Consider the following 16,808-nt stretch of genomic DNA (forward strand, 5'->3'; position numbering starts at 1 on the left):
GCTAATGCTTCTGCTTTGCTTGAAATCATTCATACATTCAAATAAATGTGTCCTCACCAAGGTTTTCATTTAGCTATCATGAAATGAATTTAATCTTTATTTTGGTAGGTATACTTTTGGGTTGTTTTGTTTTCTTTTTACTTCCGAATGAACTAACTGACCAACAATACACCTACCACGCATGCAGGCTTAGTTAATAGAAAATTCACAAAGGGATTTTCTTGCCAAAATAGAAAATAAATACACTAGCAAATTCTGCCAGTACTTTCTCCAATACATTTACATCTTGATGTTTCACTCTTTTTTCAAAAGAAAACTTAAGCTTTTTTAGAATAAAACAATGGTGATAAATTTTCATATTATATATGTTATGTGTTTCTGAGGTGTGATTTTTACTCTTGGCCGAAATCCCTTTGGGACACTTGTCCACCGTTAATTTGTTTCAGCTTAAAAGGAAAAAGATCCTCCAAGAATAAATTACCTATATTAATAATGAATTTTTTTAAATAATAAAATAATTTTGTTTTTTCAATCTTTGTGCTAGGTGCTAAGGCATAACAGCTTTTCAGCTTAATCACTGAACAAACAATTTTTAACACTGCCTAACATTCAGCTGGATTCTACCTCACAAATTCTGTCTCGATAGAAGCGCTTGAATCTTATCTTTCTATAAATGTGGTTCAGTGTAATGGTGAAATTTGTCATAAAAGCATTACCATGCTCTTACTATTTGTATCTGAAATTTTTACAGAAATAGTGATATTGCTAAGCCACTAAAAGCTTAGTATCAAAAGTCTAGACCAGTGATTTTCAAATTATTTTTGAAGCAATAAAACACTTTTTTTTTTTTTTTTTTTTTAGTATAAAGACATTATCTCGTTTCAAGAGTTAGGAAGCTGACAGCAGGAAGCTGAGAGCAGGTTTCTTTTCCTCTAATTTAGCAGACTGTTATAGCATACACAGTTTAATTAGACTTATTCCTGTTCATCACCACACCTAGATCCTGTGAGGGGAAAAAAACACCATATTCAGCCTGATAATACTAGGAATTTTTAATATAGCTTCCTGGAAGGGGTAAAGACACAGTGATGCATTGATGGAAGAGGAGGTGGGAGTGGGGACAGTGGGTACGTTCACCTTTCTGTCCCCAGGAGAGCCAGATCAGGGTGGGTTTGCAAATTCATGAGTCACTTCCAGCATACACCAGGAAGAGAGACAAATGGTACTTCTTTTATTGAGCTAACTAGATATTGCAATGGCATTTAATGGAAATGGCTGAGTCTTGATGAGGCAAATTCATGCAAAAATAACAACCAACCTTCAAATTAGTACATTTGAACCAATCACTCTCATAAAACCGAAAATGCCTAAATTCAAACTCCAGAATTTCGAGGATAATCTAGCCACTACCACTATAAGGCAGCTTTTAGTTTTGTAATGATCCAGGCACTATAAACGGAAATTTTCTTTCATACTCCTATCCATATACAAGCAAATTTATCACATAAACCACATAAAATACAGATTAAGGCAGTGTTGATTTAGGTGCCTTTAGAAGAGGACGCTAGGGGTCAGCTGTGTGCCACATTCAGCACTCTGAGTTCTGCAACATTCTAGCTACCAAACTTTTAATTCTGATGAGCAGAGTTTGGAAAGCAACTGTCTAGAATTTATCATTTTTAATAGATCCTACACTAAAAATTCATTTGTACTGAATCCTGGTTTCTTCAAACGCAAAGTTAAAAAAATATATATATACACACACACATATATATGTATGTATGTGTGTATATATACATATATGTATGTATTATATATACATATATATGTATTTATGTATTATATATACACATATATAATTTTGTCTTTGTTAGCTACCTTAATGATTTAGATAGAATAACAGCATCTGGGTATGTGCCAAATGAACAAGATGTTCTCCATTCTCGAGTGAAAACGACTGGAATCATTGAAACTCAATTCTCCTTTAAAGACTTGCACTTCAGGTATGATCAAATATCTTTTCTAACTGTGGACAGAAGTATGCATCAGGCTTAATATTTCCTCATGGAGAAAAGCTCTAGCCCATGTTCAGGTTCAATAATCCTTGGATGTACTCACTAGCTCTAGTTTACCTTCAGTACCACTGTCCTTTACTGTCCTCCTATAGCCTCTCACCCCAACCTCTCATCCTGAGCCTCATCCCTCCTTCCAGGCTAAAATGCTTCTGGTTTAGCAGGTGGGGACTAGATTTTACTTTCCTCATGCTTAAAACTGGCACTGTACTTTGGGGAAAAAAAAGAAAATGTATTTAAATAATATACAAGAAATGGGTGCCAGGAATCCTATTTCCTTTGTCTTTCTATTTTCCTATTTGCTTGAAATATTCCTATAACATCTGTTTCCTTAATTTTAAAAAATGCAAATTACCAAGATGAGAATTATTTGAATATGATACTATTTACTGCAATAACAGGGCATATTTTATAACTATGTTTTGAGTATGAAAATGAATCATTATTTTCATTGTTGTTATATTATCGAGAGCTTCCTAGAAATTCTACTGCAAAATCACTCATTTACTATACCAAGAAATGGAAACCCATACTAGAATGTTAGAAAATATCCCTTAATATTTAAATACCTTTTTGTATGGATTGTGGACAATATGGAATATTAAACATTAATAGCAGGTTCTAGCTGCATTGTTTAGTAATGACAAAAATCAATAAAAATATAACTAATAAGATTACTCATGTATCAAATAATGAGAATAATCTTAAAGAGTAAAAAACTGGAGATAGAGTGGCATGATTTATTCATATCCATTTGTGAGGAAAAAGTAAGAAAATGGTAATTAATCAACATCATAAATTTATTTTAGTAAGATAAAAGCTTCAAATATTTTAAAGTATGTGTTATATAAAATATCTAAGTAGAATACCTATTATGTAGATAGTATATTTTCAACTAATACGGAAAAAACTCTTCAAAATTCATATCTAAATTTTAGGCCCACAAATAGTTAATTTTCTGAAAGATAAGCCAAAGATTAAACCAGGGTAAAGGGACTGCACCGATTGGGATCAACATCCTCTCTTGGCAAATGTAGGAAAACTTTGTCGTCAGTCTTGGCTTCACTATTGTATAGTTCTTTTTGGCAGCTACTCTCTTCAGACTCCTCACCTTTGATCCAGTTTCTGGGTTTTCCTTTGAGGCCCTGAGTCCAGTTGTTTCTCCCCCTCTGCCCCTCCCACACCAGTGAAAGCATTTTTGACACTATCCCTTTTCTGTCTTACTCTCCTTTCTTTTCTCCAGATGTCTCACTGAAACAGACTAGAACTGAGTGTGGGCCTTTGAGGCTGCCCAGCCCAAAGTTCCAATTCCGGGTTATCTAATAATTAGCAGTAGGAGTTAAGAAACACAGTTAACCTTTTCTTTACTTGCTTGCCTAATGAGTTTGTTGTAAAGATCAAATGAAGTAAAGTCCTAGTAGAGAGTTATAACTTGATGTAGCTTACCTTTCATAAGCCAGTAGAACTCTCTGTGTCCTAGATTGTCTGGACCATAAACGGGTTTGGACAAGTAACGTTACCTGTTGAATACCTAAAAGCTCACGACCCAAGTCACTCCCTACAATACCAACCAATTTGGTATTGTCTCAAAAATGATCACTCTCAGAAATTATCTTGTTTATATATCTGTTCTTTAACATTTCAAGCCTTTGCACTTGCTAGTCTCTTTGCCTAAAGTGCTCTGCCCCTGAATCTGCAAGAAACATCTCCTTCTTATCATTAAGTTCCAAAATCAAATGCATATCCTCATGGAGGCATAACCATCTTATCTATGTACCATCCATGCTTATCCCTGTCACTATATACCCTGCAGCATGCTGATAAATGTTTAACAGCAGGGTTTCTGGGGCAGTAAGGCAATGGAGGGCTGGCTGATTGTAGCTTTTGATTTTTCTGGTGCAAATAACCCCACCATGGACAATTTCAGTCAACCAAGGTGATGTCACTAAATGCAGAGTTGAGGAGAAATGCAAATAAACAGCTCTCACTAGCTAAGCCAGGGTGAGCCATAGCCACTGCAATATTGATACATCACACTGCTTTCCTTTTAAAAAAAATTATCAATATATGAGATTGCCTTGCTTCTTTATTAGTTTTCTCTTTTTGTTTCTGTTTCTATCTCACATGCCCCTGAGCTCCTGGAGGCTAGGGGCCATGTCTATTTATAGCTCTACTTCCAGTGCTTATCATAGTGGCTAGCACGGAGTAAGAATGCAGGTAGTTTTTGCTGAATGAGTAAATGCACTATGCCAAACACTCTACATACACAATCTTTATACTTGCACAGTAGCATCATGAGCTGAGTATTGCTATCCATACTCAGGATAAACAATCTTGGTTATCCTGAGGCTAACTGGATAGCCTCAAAAACTGGAGGCTAAACTGAGATAAAAGATTTCCCCCAAGGTCTTTCACAGAAGTGCTAGAGATGGAATTAAAATGCATATCTTTCTGTCTTCAAAGACCACACTCCTTACATTGTATGGCACTAATGAGTTGTTAGATAAATTGGGGTGAAAACCATTTTTCTGTAGAGTGTTTTTTTTCAGTGTTGTTGGTCATTTATAATCTCTTTCAGAGAGAAGGCGGGAGGGAAGATAAAATGACAGCCTTTTGGGGAACCATCTTTAAGTTGGAGGGTCATGTGGTCCTTTATAAGTCAGTGCTTCTAAAACCAGGGTACAAGACAACTGCCAATAAACACATAAATCCTCAGAAAATCATGGTCATTTTCTGAGACATCTATTTCACTCTGAACCAAGTAATCTAAACAATCATAAAATTTTGAAACTTAATTATGAGTATGTGATGGTTAATACTGAGTGTCAACTTAATTGGATTGAAGGATACAAAGTACTGATCCTGGATGTGTCTCTGAGGGTGTTACCAAAGGAGATTAACATTTGAGTCAGTGGGCTGGGAAAGGCAGACCCACCCTTAATCTGGGTGGGCACAATCTAATTGGCTGCCAGCACAGCTAGAATATAGGCAAGCAGAAAAATGCAAAAAGACAGACTGGCCTAACCTCCCAGCCTACATCTTTCTTCTGCGTCAGCGCCCCTCAGCTGGTACTGCCACCACATCAGCCGCCCTCCCGGAGATAGAAAGATGTAGGCTGGGAGGCTAGGCCAGCCTCCCTTTTCACATTTTTCTGCTTGCTTATATTCTAGCTGTGCTGGCAGCCGATTAGCTTGTGCCCACCCAGATTAAGGGTGGGTCTGCCTTTCCTAGCCCACTGACTCAAATGTTCATCTCCTTTGGCAACACCCTCACAGACACACCCAGGATCAATACTATGTATTCTTCAATCCAGTCAAGTTGACACTCAGTATTAACCATCATAGAGTAGAATATAACATTTGCATTAATGTTTAAAATAAAATATTAATTTTAAAATACATTTTATTCTTACACTAGGACTCTTCAGTTTAGACCTCCAGACGCCCTTTGGTACATAGTCATTTTCCTCTGTCTTTTTGTAGTTTTGTGATTTTGTGAAGCACTATCTTAAATCATATGGGAAGGTGAGCTATTTTGCTTTTGCATATTATTGATCCTTATGAAGCAATGAGGAGGGTTTTGCTAATTCTCTATTACAGTATCAATGCTAAAATGTAAGGTGTTTGTGAATTGGATTGTGAAGCCCAGCTAGAAATTATTTTGACACAATATTCTCTTGGCTGGGTGCGGTGGCTCACACCTGTAATCCCAGCACTTTGAGAGGCCGAGGCGGGTGGATTACTTGAGATCAGGAGTTCAGACCAGCCTGGCCAACATGGTGAAACCCCGTCTCTACTAAAAATACAAAAATTAGCCGGGCATGGTGGCACGCCCCAGTAATCCCAGCTATGCAGGAGGCTGAGGCTGGGGAATCGCTTGAACTCAAAAGGCGGAGGTTGCAGTAAGCCAAGATCGCGCCACCACTGCACTCTAGCCTGGGTGACAGAGCAAGACTCTGTCTCAAAAAAAGAAAAAAAAAAGAAGATTCTCTTTACTGTGCAACTACCACCTCTTCACTATATACTAAAACAGGTTTCAAGCTTGTTTTCTTAAGAGTCTTTGCTTTTCCTCTGACTCAAGACAATGTTATTAAAGCCATTTTCAGTGAGGAAGAGGATGGAAGATACAGTACCTCCTTACTCCAATGCAAGGAATTTTTCTAAAAACAAATCTTTATTTAAACAATAAAATTTGGAAATATTTAAATTTTGCTACAAAATATTTAAAAATTTTTTTTCTTGAGGAGCTATTTAAAATTATTTAAGTACAGTTTTAAGTTGTTAGAGCAATTAAGATATATTAATCCTTTAATAAATTCTCACCATTAAATAGCTTTTCTTTCAAGTGCTAAATAGGATAGTCCAAAAGTGCACAGGGTTTTGGAGTGTACAATTCTGTAGTATTTCAAAATAGGAAGTATAAAAATAATGTACCTTCCAACTTTATTTCAGCAAGTGCCCAGGTGTTAAAATATATTACATTAGCATTGATTTGTATTCACATAGCATAAGACGTCTTATGACTATTTAAAACCAAAGACTCAATTTACATATTAAATTAGATAACTCTAAAATTTTACATAGGAACACCAAAATGAAAAATTATCTCTGCCAATGTACTGTATCATAATTGTGTATCATCTAATTCAATGGAAATTACTGCAGAGTTCTTATCAAACCAGAACTGCAACTGTCAAACTGATAAAATAAATTACCTTTATAGACATTAATGTACTATGTAAGTGGAAAATGCAGAGCAAATGTGAGCCCTCCTATTGTTACAGAATAATTCCTCAGAACAAATAACTTAGACATGTATTTACAGGGATTTAGCAAACAATTATAGAGAAGAAACTTTCTCCCTGATTTTTCCATGATGGAAAAACAGAATTGAAAGGACTTCAAACTATATGGGAGCTAAGGAAAAAAGGTTAACAATTATTACAACACAGAGCTTTAGATTTCATAAATTACCATAACTGTTTATAAGAATGTTTGAGCAGATCTATGATATAAAATAAACTACAGTTTTCCTGAGATATGACGTTGAATTGTGTATATCGTGGTCATTTGTGTGGCATATGCATCATCTCAGATAGGAGTGAATCTGGCTGTCCATCCAGCAGCTACCTTTCAATTTGGCTTTGCTGGTCTTTATAAGATCTCATAGAGCAATAACTCATATATACTATATATTTGTTTCAGGCATGTTTATGATTAGTATTATCAAAATAATAAGTTATAAAATATGACACTTAATTGATTCTAGTGACAGAATTTATTGTAATGGCTTTATGAATTACATTATTAAATAATTGGAGAATTATCTAGTGGGCATTTGAAGTTTCAAATGCACACACACACATTTAGCAGAAAGTATATAACGGTATTAATGATTCTGATGATTTGGAGACCTTGGCTCCCTTACAGTTATACATCCTTTTGATTCTGTTTTTTAATTGTGAGGATTTAAGAGACTTAGTAAGACATCTGTGCACATCCTTCCTGTCTGCCAGTATCTACCCTTCTCTGTTTCCAAGACCAGAAACAAGGGAAAGATTGGTTAGATCATTTGCTATGGGTGTGTAGTGAAGACACAGATCCACCTGGTCTCATATGTAACCATGATGAGAAATTATAACAACTGTGATAGAGACTAACATCTTGAATAAATCCCATTCAATAGAATACCTTAAAATAAATTCCTACTCAGACTGGGTTTTATTTTAATGTAATCATATACATAGTAGAGAATGTCAGAAAGTGATTTTTCAAAGATAAGTACATGCTTATAGGATAAGCAAAGACATCTAACAAATAAATTAGCTGCAGTAGCATTGTTGATTTTTTTAGCTACCCTAGATTATATAATAATTTTACAAGAATTATAAGCGGTAGATTATATTATGATAATCTATTCTGATGTGAAATATGAATAATCTCATGTGATCCAATATTTAGCCAACTGTTTAACATAAACCATAAAGCTCAAAGCTTTGCCGACTGCTTACTAGAACTGTAAAACTAGAACAGTAAAACTGTAAAACTGCTTACTAGAACTGTAAAACAGTTGAGTCAACTGTTTAATATAAAGCCATAAAACTCTGATGGTTTGCCCTGTATTAATGCCTTGGGCAATTTAACAAATAATCAGTGTTCAACTGTCACTTAAAAGCCTGGCCTGTCAATTTTTAGCTACATCATACATATTAGTTATTTAAATTTTTTAACTTTAAAAATTCCATCAAATGTCAGACTTAATAACAAAATACATATTATCCCTCCTTAAAAAAAAATTTAAATAAATAAGACCAAAAAACCCCACACAAAATCCCAAATGAGTACTGTAAGTTCCATGTAACATCATGGAAGTTAAGATTTAGTATTTTATTCAGGGAGTTAAGAGTATTCAAGCATGTCCATTTCCCTCATTAATAATCTATTATATCTGACCAATCCAAAACTCCAGGCAGCAAATATACATGTTTTCTCTGATTTTAATTTTGTCTCTCACAGAATGGTCACAATAAAGCTTTTTGTTTTGTTTTGATTTTTATGCATAAGGGAGAATATTCCTTCAGCCAAAAATATAAGCAATTACTTCAGTTTGGGGATCTCCAAATTGTTTTCATAGGTAGTAATACTTTACAATTCCATAAAATAAGGACTAAATTAAAATTTGGGGAAAAGCTAAAACTGAAAAGTATGAAAAATAAATGACTACAATATTAGCAAAACAAAATGTAACTAGTCTTAGAGCTAACATAGTGTCCAAGAGAATCAATACAAAAACAAAACTCTGGCTATTGGTCTGATTTGCTAATGAGCATTTCAGTTCAATAATAGCAGATGGCATTAGAGAAATGTTCAATGCTCCCTGGACCTATGTCTCCTACATCAATCTGCACACACAAAAATATTGTTTATCAAATGAGTCATAAAATGAGACGATTATAAGCATTCAACCTAAGATAGACTTTCAGAATCCATTTTATCTATATGAACAAAATGCTAAGACTGAGCAATCTTTGTCCTCTCTTCCTTGGGAGAAAGCTAAGCCACTTAAAACATGTTTATTAGAAGCTGCATGATATGCTGAAAGAGCACGGGGCTAAAGGTCACAGTACATGAGTTCTATCCTTTACTAATTGCGAGTTTAGGAACAAACCACCTTAGCCTCTCGAAGGCCAGTTTCTTTACTTTGGTAAATTAATGGGTAAATAGTATTTTCCCTTCAAAGAACTGTTATGAGGAACATAAGGCCATGGATTAGAATTTATTTTTCAGGGAGAGCACACAATTCCAATATGACTTTTATTCAACTGTAAGGTATTATTCCTGCAATTGTTACTTATCACAGTTGTACATATTTATCAGAAGAGGAGAATAGCTACCTCTTACACCTGTTAACACATCATTCGTAGGCTGCAAAGAAGATGACTCATCAGAGAAAATTAAGACATAGCCAATGAGTTTGCTGTTACTCTGATTTTCATCTCAGAGATGCTTCAAATGTTTCAGATTTGGGGAAAAGCCATTTGAGAACATTATGTTGTAGAAAATAAAATACGTAGGAAGTATATGAGGTTCCCTTTTTTTCCTCCTCCTGGGGAGTTTATGTCCCCTATAGGACCCACAAATTAGAGTTCCCATATCTTAATTCCTACTATTATTTTTATCATTAACCCCACACACACCAAAAAACGAAACTATTAGCGTGAGAGAAATAAGATGATTTTTCTCTGAGGTAAAATATTTGGTCATTATGCAGGAAATCTGAGCAATTACAAAGTCACCTTAAAGAGAGGAGTTTCTCAGACTTTTAAGATGTGAATAGAATCTAACAATATATAATCTAATTGAAAATGTGACTAAAAGAATACAAATATTAATCAGAATGAAAGAAAATGGCATAATAGGGCATAAAAGCAGGGAAAAGGAGACTACAAACAAAGGTTGGCAAGACTAATGCAAGTTCTGCTTAGTGGAGAAAACTTACCTGAGGCATCCTAAAATTCAATTCCTACAGCCCTGCCATCACTGCTGTGGAAATGGCACATTGGGCTCCCTTAGCACAAACATTCCATTACTCTTTGTCCTGGCTCCATGACTGGTTTGTCATTAAGCAATGGAAAGGGTTTTTTTTTTTTTTTTTTTCCCCCTCTGAGGTGGGGATTAGAGTGAAAGAGATTAGGACTATGGAAATCCTTATGAGTTAAAAACCCCGTGGGTGGGGTTAAAAAGGGTGGTTTCAGTTTGAAAAGCCCACCAGGAGTTTAAACCTAGTAATGTATACTCTACCCTCAGGTCCCCCAAATCCATAAGTTAATCATCATTGTTCAGTCACAGTATCACATTTCTTTGCCAAAAAGTGATCCACAATATATTCATATATGACCAAATGGAGCATATATATACTACATCTGAAACGCATTAGGTGATTATCTTCGTTAAAAGAAAAGAATGAAAACTCCCAGAAGAAGGGAGTTTAAATTTTTTGCCCAGTGACCTGTTTTACAACATAGAACTACTGCCTGGCCTGGGAGAAGGATAGACTCCACAGGGAAGATAATTTCTGTCCACTAGTGAGGGTTTGAGAGCCAACTGCAGGTGCTAGTACTAGTTGTGCACCTCTGTTCTAAGTAAATAGACTTAGCAAGTTAACTTTCACAGCATAGCTATCATAGCCACAGAAACTACTGAACCTATCATGGTGCCAGGTACATAGCAGCCTCAACAAATATCAGTTGAAATAATAATTCTTAGGCAATTTGCTTAAGGGCCCCTCTGAAAAAATAGGAATGCTAAACGTACCTACCTTGTAAGTTCCTGAAGAGGTTTAAATGAGTTAATTGCTATAAGGTGCTTATATGCCCGACAAATAGTAAACTCTTATTAGGTGTGTTAAATTAAGATTAATCCATTACAACTGGTGATGTGGAACATGAAAGTCATGATCTCAACTATTTCTATTTCCAACACATTTGATAGTTTAAAGGTAATTTATACTTTAAAAGTAATTTCAACAAAGAAATAAATAAAACTCCAGTTTACGAAGTCTGAAAAACACTAAGGTTGTTTTTATGGACTAACAAAACAGTTGATGAACAATTTAAATGTCTGAATGCATATTTATCATCCTTGTTTCTGTAAGAATGTTAATTTTTTTAAATCAAATGTATTGGTTAATTTTCACATAATATAACTGTAAAGTCAAACTTTGGTCCCCTTCCTCCATTTATTTTGCAAGCCTGAAACTGCTATTTGGTAATTAGTAGCACATATAATATTCTTTATAAACACCAAATTTAAATTTCCACACTATTAACTATTGAACTCTTAACCATTATTTTCAATATTGTGAGCATCTTCTCTTTTAGTCTACTACTTAATGGAGTGATTTTGCATTAGTACATTATTTGGGGAATATGAGTTCTATATATCTTTACTTGGTTCATATGTGAAATATGAAGTATAATACTAAAACTCTAAACTCTTTTAAATTTCCCAGTTTCTCAAAGTCAGTGTGTAAATTATTTTACTCTAGTTTGCACAGAGACAATTTTAAAAGACTGTTTTTTCTCTGTAGTCCTTGAGCATCCATTTGACCAAATAAATTTTGTTTTATAATCAATAAAAGTCAGAAGAATACCTTTTGAAGATATGGGATCACCCATTTATACCTCTAAATGTTAACCTCAATGCACATTTTGGAGGATATTTGTAAGATTTATTATTCATTTGATGTTTTCTTAAAGGATGTTTGATGTAGGTGGACAGAGATCTGAGAGAAAGAAGTGGATTCACTGCTTTGAAGGAGTTACATGCATTATATTTTGTGCTGCACTTAGTGCCTATGACATGGTCCTCGTGGAAGACGAAGAAGTGGTAAGTCTAAAAGAAAAACAAAGCCAGGGTTCAAAGTAATCTTTGTGCTTTTCAGTAGTACTACCACATTGCCCAACTCATGAAGGTTTGCCAAAGATTTATGTTAGTTCCAGATCCTTGTTCATGATGCTCAACGTTCACATTTTGCAAATAATAATCCTACCCATTCTCATTTCTGATACCTAATAGAATAGAATGCATGAAAGCCTTCACCTGTTCAACAGTATCTGTAATCACAAGTATTTTTCAACGACCTCCATTGTCCTGTTCCTCAACAAAAAAGATATCTTTCAAGAAAAGGTAACCAAGGTGCATCTTAGTATCTGCTTTCCAGAATACACCGGTAAGATTCTTTTCTTTTAGTTCCATAGAAATACATTTTTCTATAAACATATATTTCCTATCTGGATCTTGGCATTTAATACTTATGAGGATGAGGCTTATGATCATTTTTGAGTCATCTTTATGATCCAAACTGGAAAAAAAATCTTACAAATAAAGAAGAACCCTCTCTACATTGTCTACATTAAAGCAAAACCCTAATAAAATGAATTGGAGGGGGTTAGATGGACCAGGGTTGCTACTCTATAGACTTTATCAAATGACATTGGAAACTGAATTGTCTTCAAAATTATAACAGGAATGCAAATCTTATTCAAAATTGGCATTTTTAATGTATTTCCTACTGAAACCTTGTAATGCTATAGTAGATCTCAGAGGCTCTTCAATGTCTGAGTTGTTTCTAGAGAAGTAGCATGAATGAATCTGAGAATGAATAATGACATCTTCATTTTCTGGTTTTCGTGGATCCTGGAATTTTAGTGCTAATCCTGTTAGTCAGCAATTGTAAATGTGAAATCCCACAGAAGGGCTGTTTCTCCTTCAGAAAGAATTTTTTTTTTTTTTTTTGTAAATAGTTTGATATTCCATTGGTAATAAAATTACATAAGAAAAAAATTTATTTTACTTTTTTGAGATGGAGTCTCGCTCTGTCACTCAGGCTGTAGCCTTTGCCTCGTGGTTCAAACGATTCTCCTGCTTCAGCCTCTGGAGTAGCTGGGACCACTGGTGCACAGCACCACGCCCAGTTAATTTTCGTATTTTCAATAGCGATGGGATTTCACCATGTTTGCCAAGGCTGGTCTTGAACTCTTGACCTCAAGTGATCTGTCCACCTTGGCCTCCCAAAGTGCTAGTATTACAGGTGTGAGCCATTGCGCCCAGCCATATTTATGATTTAAACAAAAATACAAATCCAGTTTTACCACTTAGGTGTGTAAGGTTGCCCAGATGTTGCTAGGAGCATGGCATTTTATCAAAACAAATACTTACACTGGTCAACCTACAATTAGGGCTTATATATTTTTTCTGTAATTATAAATATTTATAATATAGTCATACATTTATCATGTGATTAAATATAATAATATATTTTGCATATTACAAATAATATTCAAATATATTGAATATTACTAATTAAATATAAACTCATAATTAAAGGTTTTATATTATATACATAACAGGACTTATTTCTTAGAGCAGTCTCTAGTGTACTGAGAAATGAAATGTTTCAACAGAAAGTACAAAGAGTTCCCATGTACTTTCTTTCCCGTCCCCTCCTACAGTTTTTCTATTATTAGAGAAGTGCTTTGGTGTGGTACATTTGTTACAATTGATGAATTGTATTGATGAATTTATATTAACACATTTTACATTATTAACTAAAGTCCATCTTTTTTTTTTTTTTTCTTGAGATGGAGTCTCACTCTGTCGCCCAGGCTGGAGTGCAGTGGCGCGATCTCAGCTCCCTGCTGCATCTGCCTCCTGTGCTCAAGCTATTCTTCTGCCTCGGCCTCCTGAGTAGCTGGGATTACAGGTTCATGCCACCACGCCCGGCTAATTTCTGTATTTTTAGTAGAGACGGGATTTCACCATGTTGGCCAGGCTGGTCTTGAACTCCTGACCTCAGATGATCCACCCACCCTCCCAAAGTGTTAGGATTACAGGTGTGAGCCACCACGCCCTGCCAAGTCCATCATTTAATTAGGGTTCACTCTTTACATCGCACAGTTCTATGTGTTTTGCCACATGCAGGTCATGTATCCAGCATTACAGTATTATACAGAACAGCTTCACTGCCTTAAAAATCCCCTGTGTTCCCCCATTCATGCCTCCTCCCTCCTCACACTCCTGGCAACCACTGATCTTTTTATTGTTTCTATCCTTTTGCCTTTTCCAGAATGTAATATAACTGGAATCATATAACATGTAGCATTTTCTTACTGTCTTCTTTCATTTAGCAATATGCATTCAAGTTTTCTCCATGTCTTTTTATGGATTGATAGCTAATTTTTTTATTTCTAAATTAATATTCTGTTCCTTAAAAGAACCACAGTTTATCCTTTCAGCTACAGAAGGACATCTTGGTTCCTCTCAATTTTTGGCAATTATGGAAAAAGATGCTATAAACATCCATGTGCAGGCTTCTGTGTAGACATAAGTTTCTAGGTAAATGCCTAGAAGTGTGATTGCTGGATTGTATGGTAAGACTATCTTTAGCTTTGTAAGAAACTGCCAAATTGCCTTTCAAAGTGACTGCACTATTTTGCATTTCCACAAGCAATTAACTCCTATAACTCCATGCGCTTACCAGAATTTGGTATTGCCAGTGTTTTGGATTTTAAGCTTTAAAGCTTGTCCCTCATGGAATTTTGTTTCCAGTTACAATAAAGTAGGAAACAAAGACTTATTTCTTTAGAAAGTCTTTATGCTACTGCTGTATCCTGTGTCAAGTCCTCATAAAGCATATTGTGTTATAAAGCCCATCAACAGATCATTTTTAGTAGTCCTGTATTTTTTGGCCTACTTGTTTTATTTCTACCTTTTCTCAACTGATTCATTGTACGTCCTGCTATTGGACTGAAGGTTCTCAAGCAGATCCTTCATTGTATTACTGCTATATAACACATCAGTCAAGAGTACCTCTCTATAGCCTTTTATATCGCATCCTAACTTCTTTGTTTTGTTAGTAACATAGTCTATAATCTAGCCCATAACATCTATTCTACTTGATTTCCTACAATTCCTCTACAAAAAATCTTTCATTTCTATCGAAGTAGATTCTTCAAAGCTCAGTCTGTTTCCCGACCCTACCCTCAAGTCTAGTGGTAGAATTCTCACTTTCACTTTTTTGTTTTCACTTACTTTTCTCTGTTGTAGCTACCTCTCAAAGTCCAGCTCAAATACCATCTCCTTCTGCGCCCTAGTCATCTACCTTTTCCATATTTTTTTCTTTTAATTTGTATAAAAACACCCATACCCATACCCACAAACACACACACAGTGTTTGATATATATGTAAGTTTGTATCACTCACTTTGTTTTATAAATATTTTGGGATTTCTACTGTATTGTGAGCTTTTTGATGGAAAGTTTACCTTTTAGCCACCAGGAGCTCCCAAAGGGGTGAGCATAGTTCCCAGCACCCTGATAATTGACCCTTGCCTTTATGATTTTGCAATACTTACTATATCAGAGTAAAATCCTAAAACTTGCTGATATTATTTATAGCCTATTCTTTGTAACATACGATTAATCTTTACTTCTTCAAATATTTTGTTTAACAAGGGCCAAATACATTTGAAGATGCAGGAAACTACATCAAGAACCAGTTTCTAGACCTGAATTTAAAAAAAGAAGATAAGGAAATTTATTCCCACATGACTTGTGCTACTGATACCCAAAATGTCAAGTTTGTGTTTGATGCAGTTACAGATATAATAATCAAAGAGAATCTAAAAGACTGTGGGCTTTTCTAATCAACCATTTTCTCTTCCACTCTTGCTCATGCATGCTTTTCAAAATATAAAAGAAAAGGTGCTGTGTGATGTGTTTAGTTTGAATAGACATTAACTTATCTAGACATATAACTAGCATTGTAAAGCAAAAAGTTTTCCCACAAAAATATTTATGTATTATCATCTATATCTGGATAAGTTTAAATTTCTTTGGAACATGGGGAATGGGAGTGCCTTTGATGTCCTTATATCTAAAAACTGATATATTTTGGTAACTGTAACAGTACATATCAATGACATCGAATTTTCTTGGAAATAAACTTCTACATGTGGACTACTTTTAATCATAGAATAATGAAGAAATATGGAATAATATTATTTCCATTGGCCAGATTTTGAGAGGCATTCATTTTTGTTGATAATGTAACCATGCCAGTACTGTAGAGACTTTTTTGTGTGTTTTTTTTTTAAAGACAGGGTCTCATTGTGTTGCCCAGACTGGAGTACAGTGGCACAATCATAGCTCACTATGGCTTCTAACTCCTTAGCTCAAGCGATACTCTCACCACAACCTCCTGAGTAGCTAGGTCTACACGTGCATGCCACCATGCCCAGCTAAGTTTTTTGTTTTTTGTGAGTTTTTTTTAATAGTAACAGTGTCTCACTATGTTGCCCAGCCTGGCTTGAACTCCTGGCCTCAGGTGATCCTCTCTTCTCGGCCTCCCAAAGCCCTGGAATTACAGGCATGAGCCACGGCTCTTGGCCTGGAAAGTCTATTTTAAAAGGGCATGAGGCATTTATTAGTCAATTACCCCTCTGTTAGGCAGCTACAAATGAAATGTTCTCTATACATTTCTTTGTTAATATGAAATTACATTTGCAAAATAAATATATTCAATTTTATCTCTTACATTATTTTCTCTAAAAAAATCATTAATGCTGAATTCACTCTTGGAGTTGAAAATTTCAGTAATTAATTAATTTTTTTTTTTTTGCACTACCCTGGTTGAAGAGAGGGGGAAGTATACGGTCACATACACAATGTGAGGCTT

The 16,808-nt window shown here is 35.1% G+C and overlaps 1 protein-coding gene across 1 annotated transcript in view; it reads left to right on the forward strand.

Moving 5' to 3' along the window:
* The window catches only part of GNAT3 (G protein subunit alpha transducin 3), a 51,489-nt gene extending 35,672 nt beyond the window's left edge, over window positions 1-15,817 (forward strand). The window contains exons 5-8 of the mRNA XM_002818298.2: window positions 1,875-2,003; window positions 11,830-11,959; window positions 12,149-12,302; window positions 15,587-15,817. Of these exons, the coding sequence (XP_002818344.1) occupies window positions 1,875-2,003; window positions 11,830-11,959; window positions 12,149-12,302; window positions 15,587-15,777 (604 nt within the window). The 3' untranslated portion in view covers window positions 15,778-15,817. The remainder of the gene's footprint in view (window positions 1-1,874; window positions 2,004-11,829; window positions 11,960-12,148; window positions 12,303-15,586) is intronic.
* The last annotated feature ends 991 nt before the right edge of the window (window positions 15,818-16,808 follow it).

Source organism: Pongo abelii, chromosome 6 (genome assembly GCF_028885655.2).
Source record: "Pongo abelii isolate AG06213 chromosome 6, NHGRI_mPonAbe1-v2.0_pri, whole genome shotgun sequence".
NCBI classification, from domain to species: Eukaryota; Metazoa; Chordata; class Mammalia; order Primates; family Hominidae; genus Pongo; species Pongo abelii.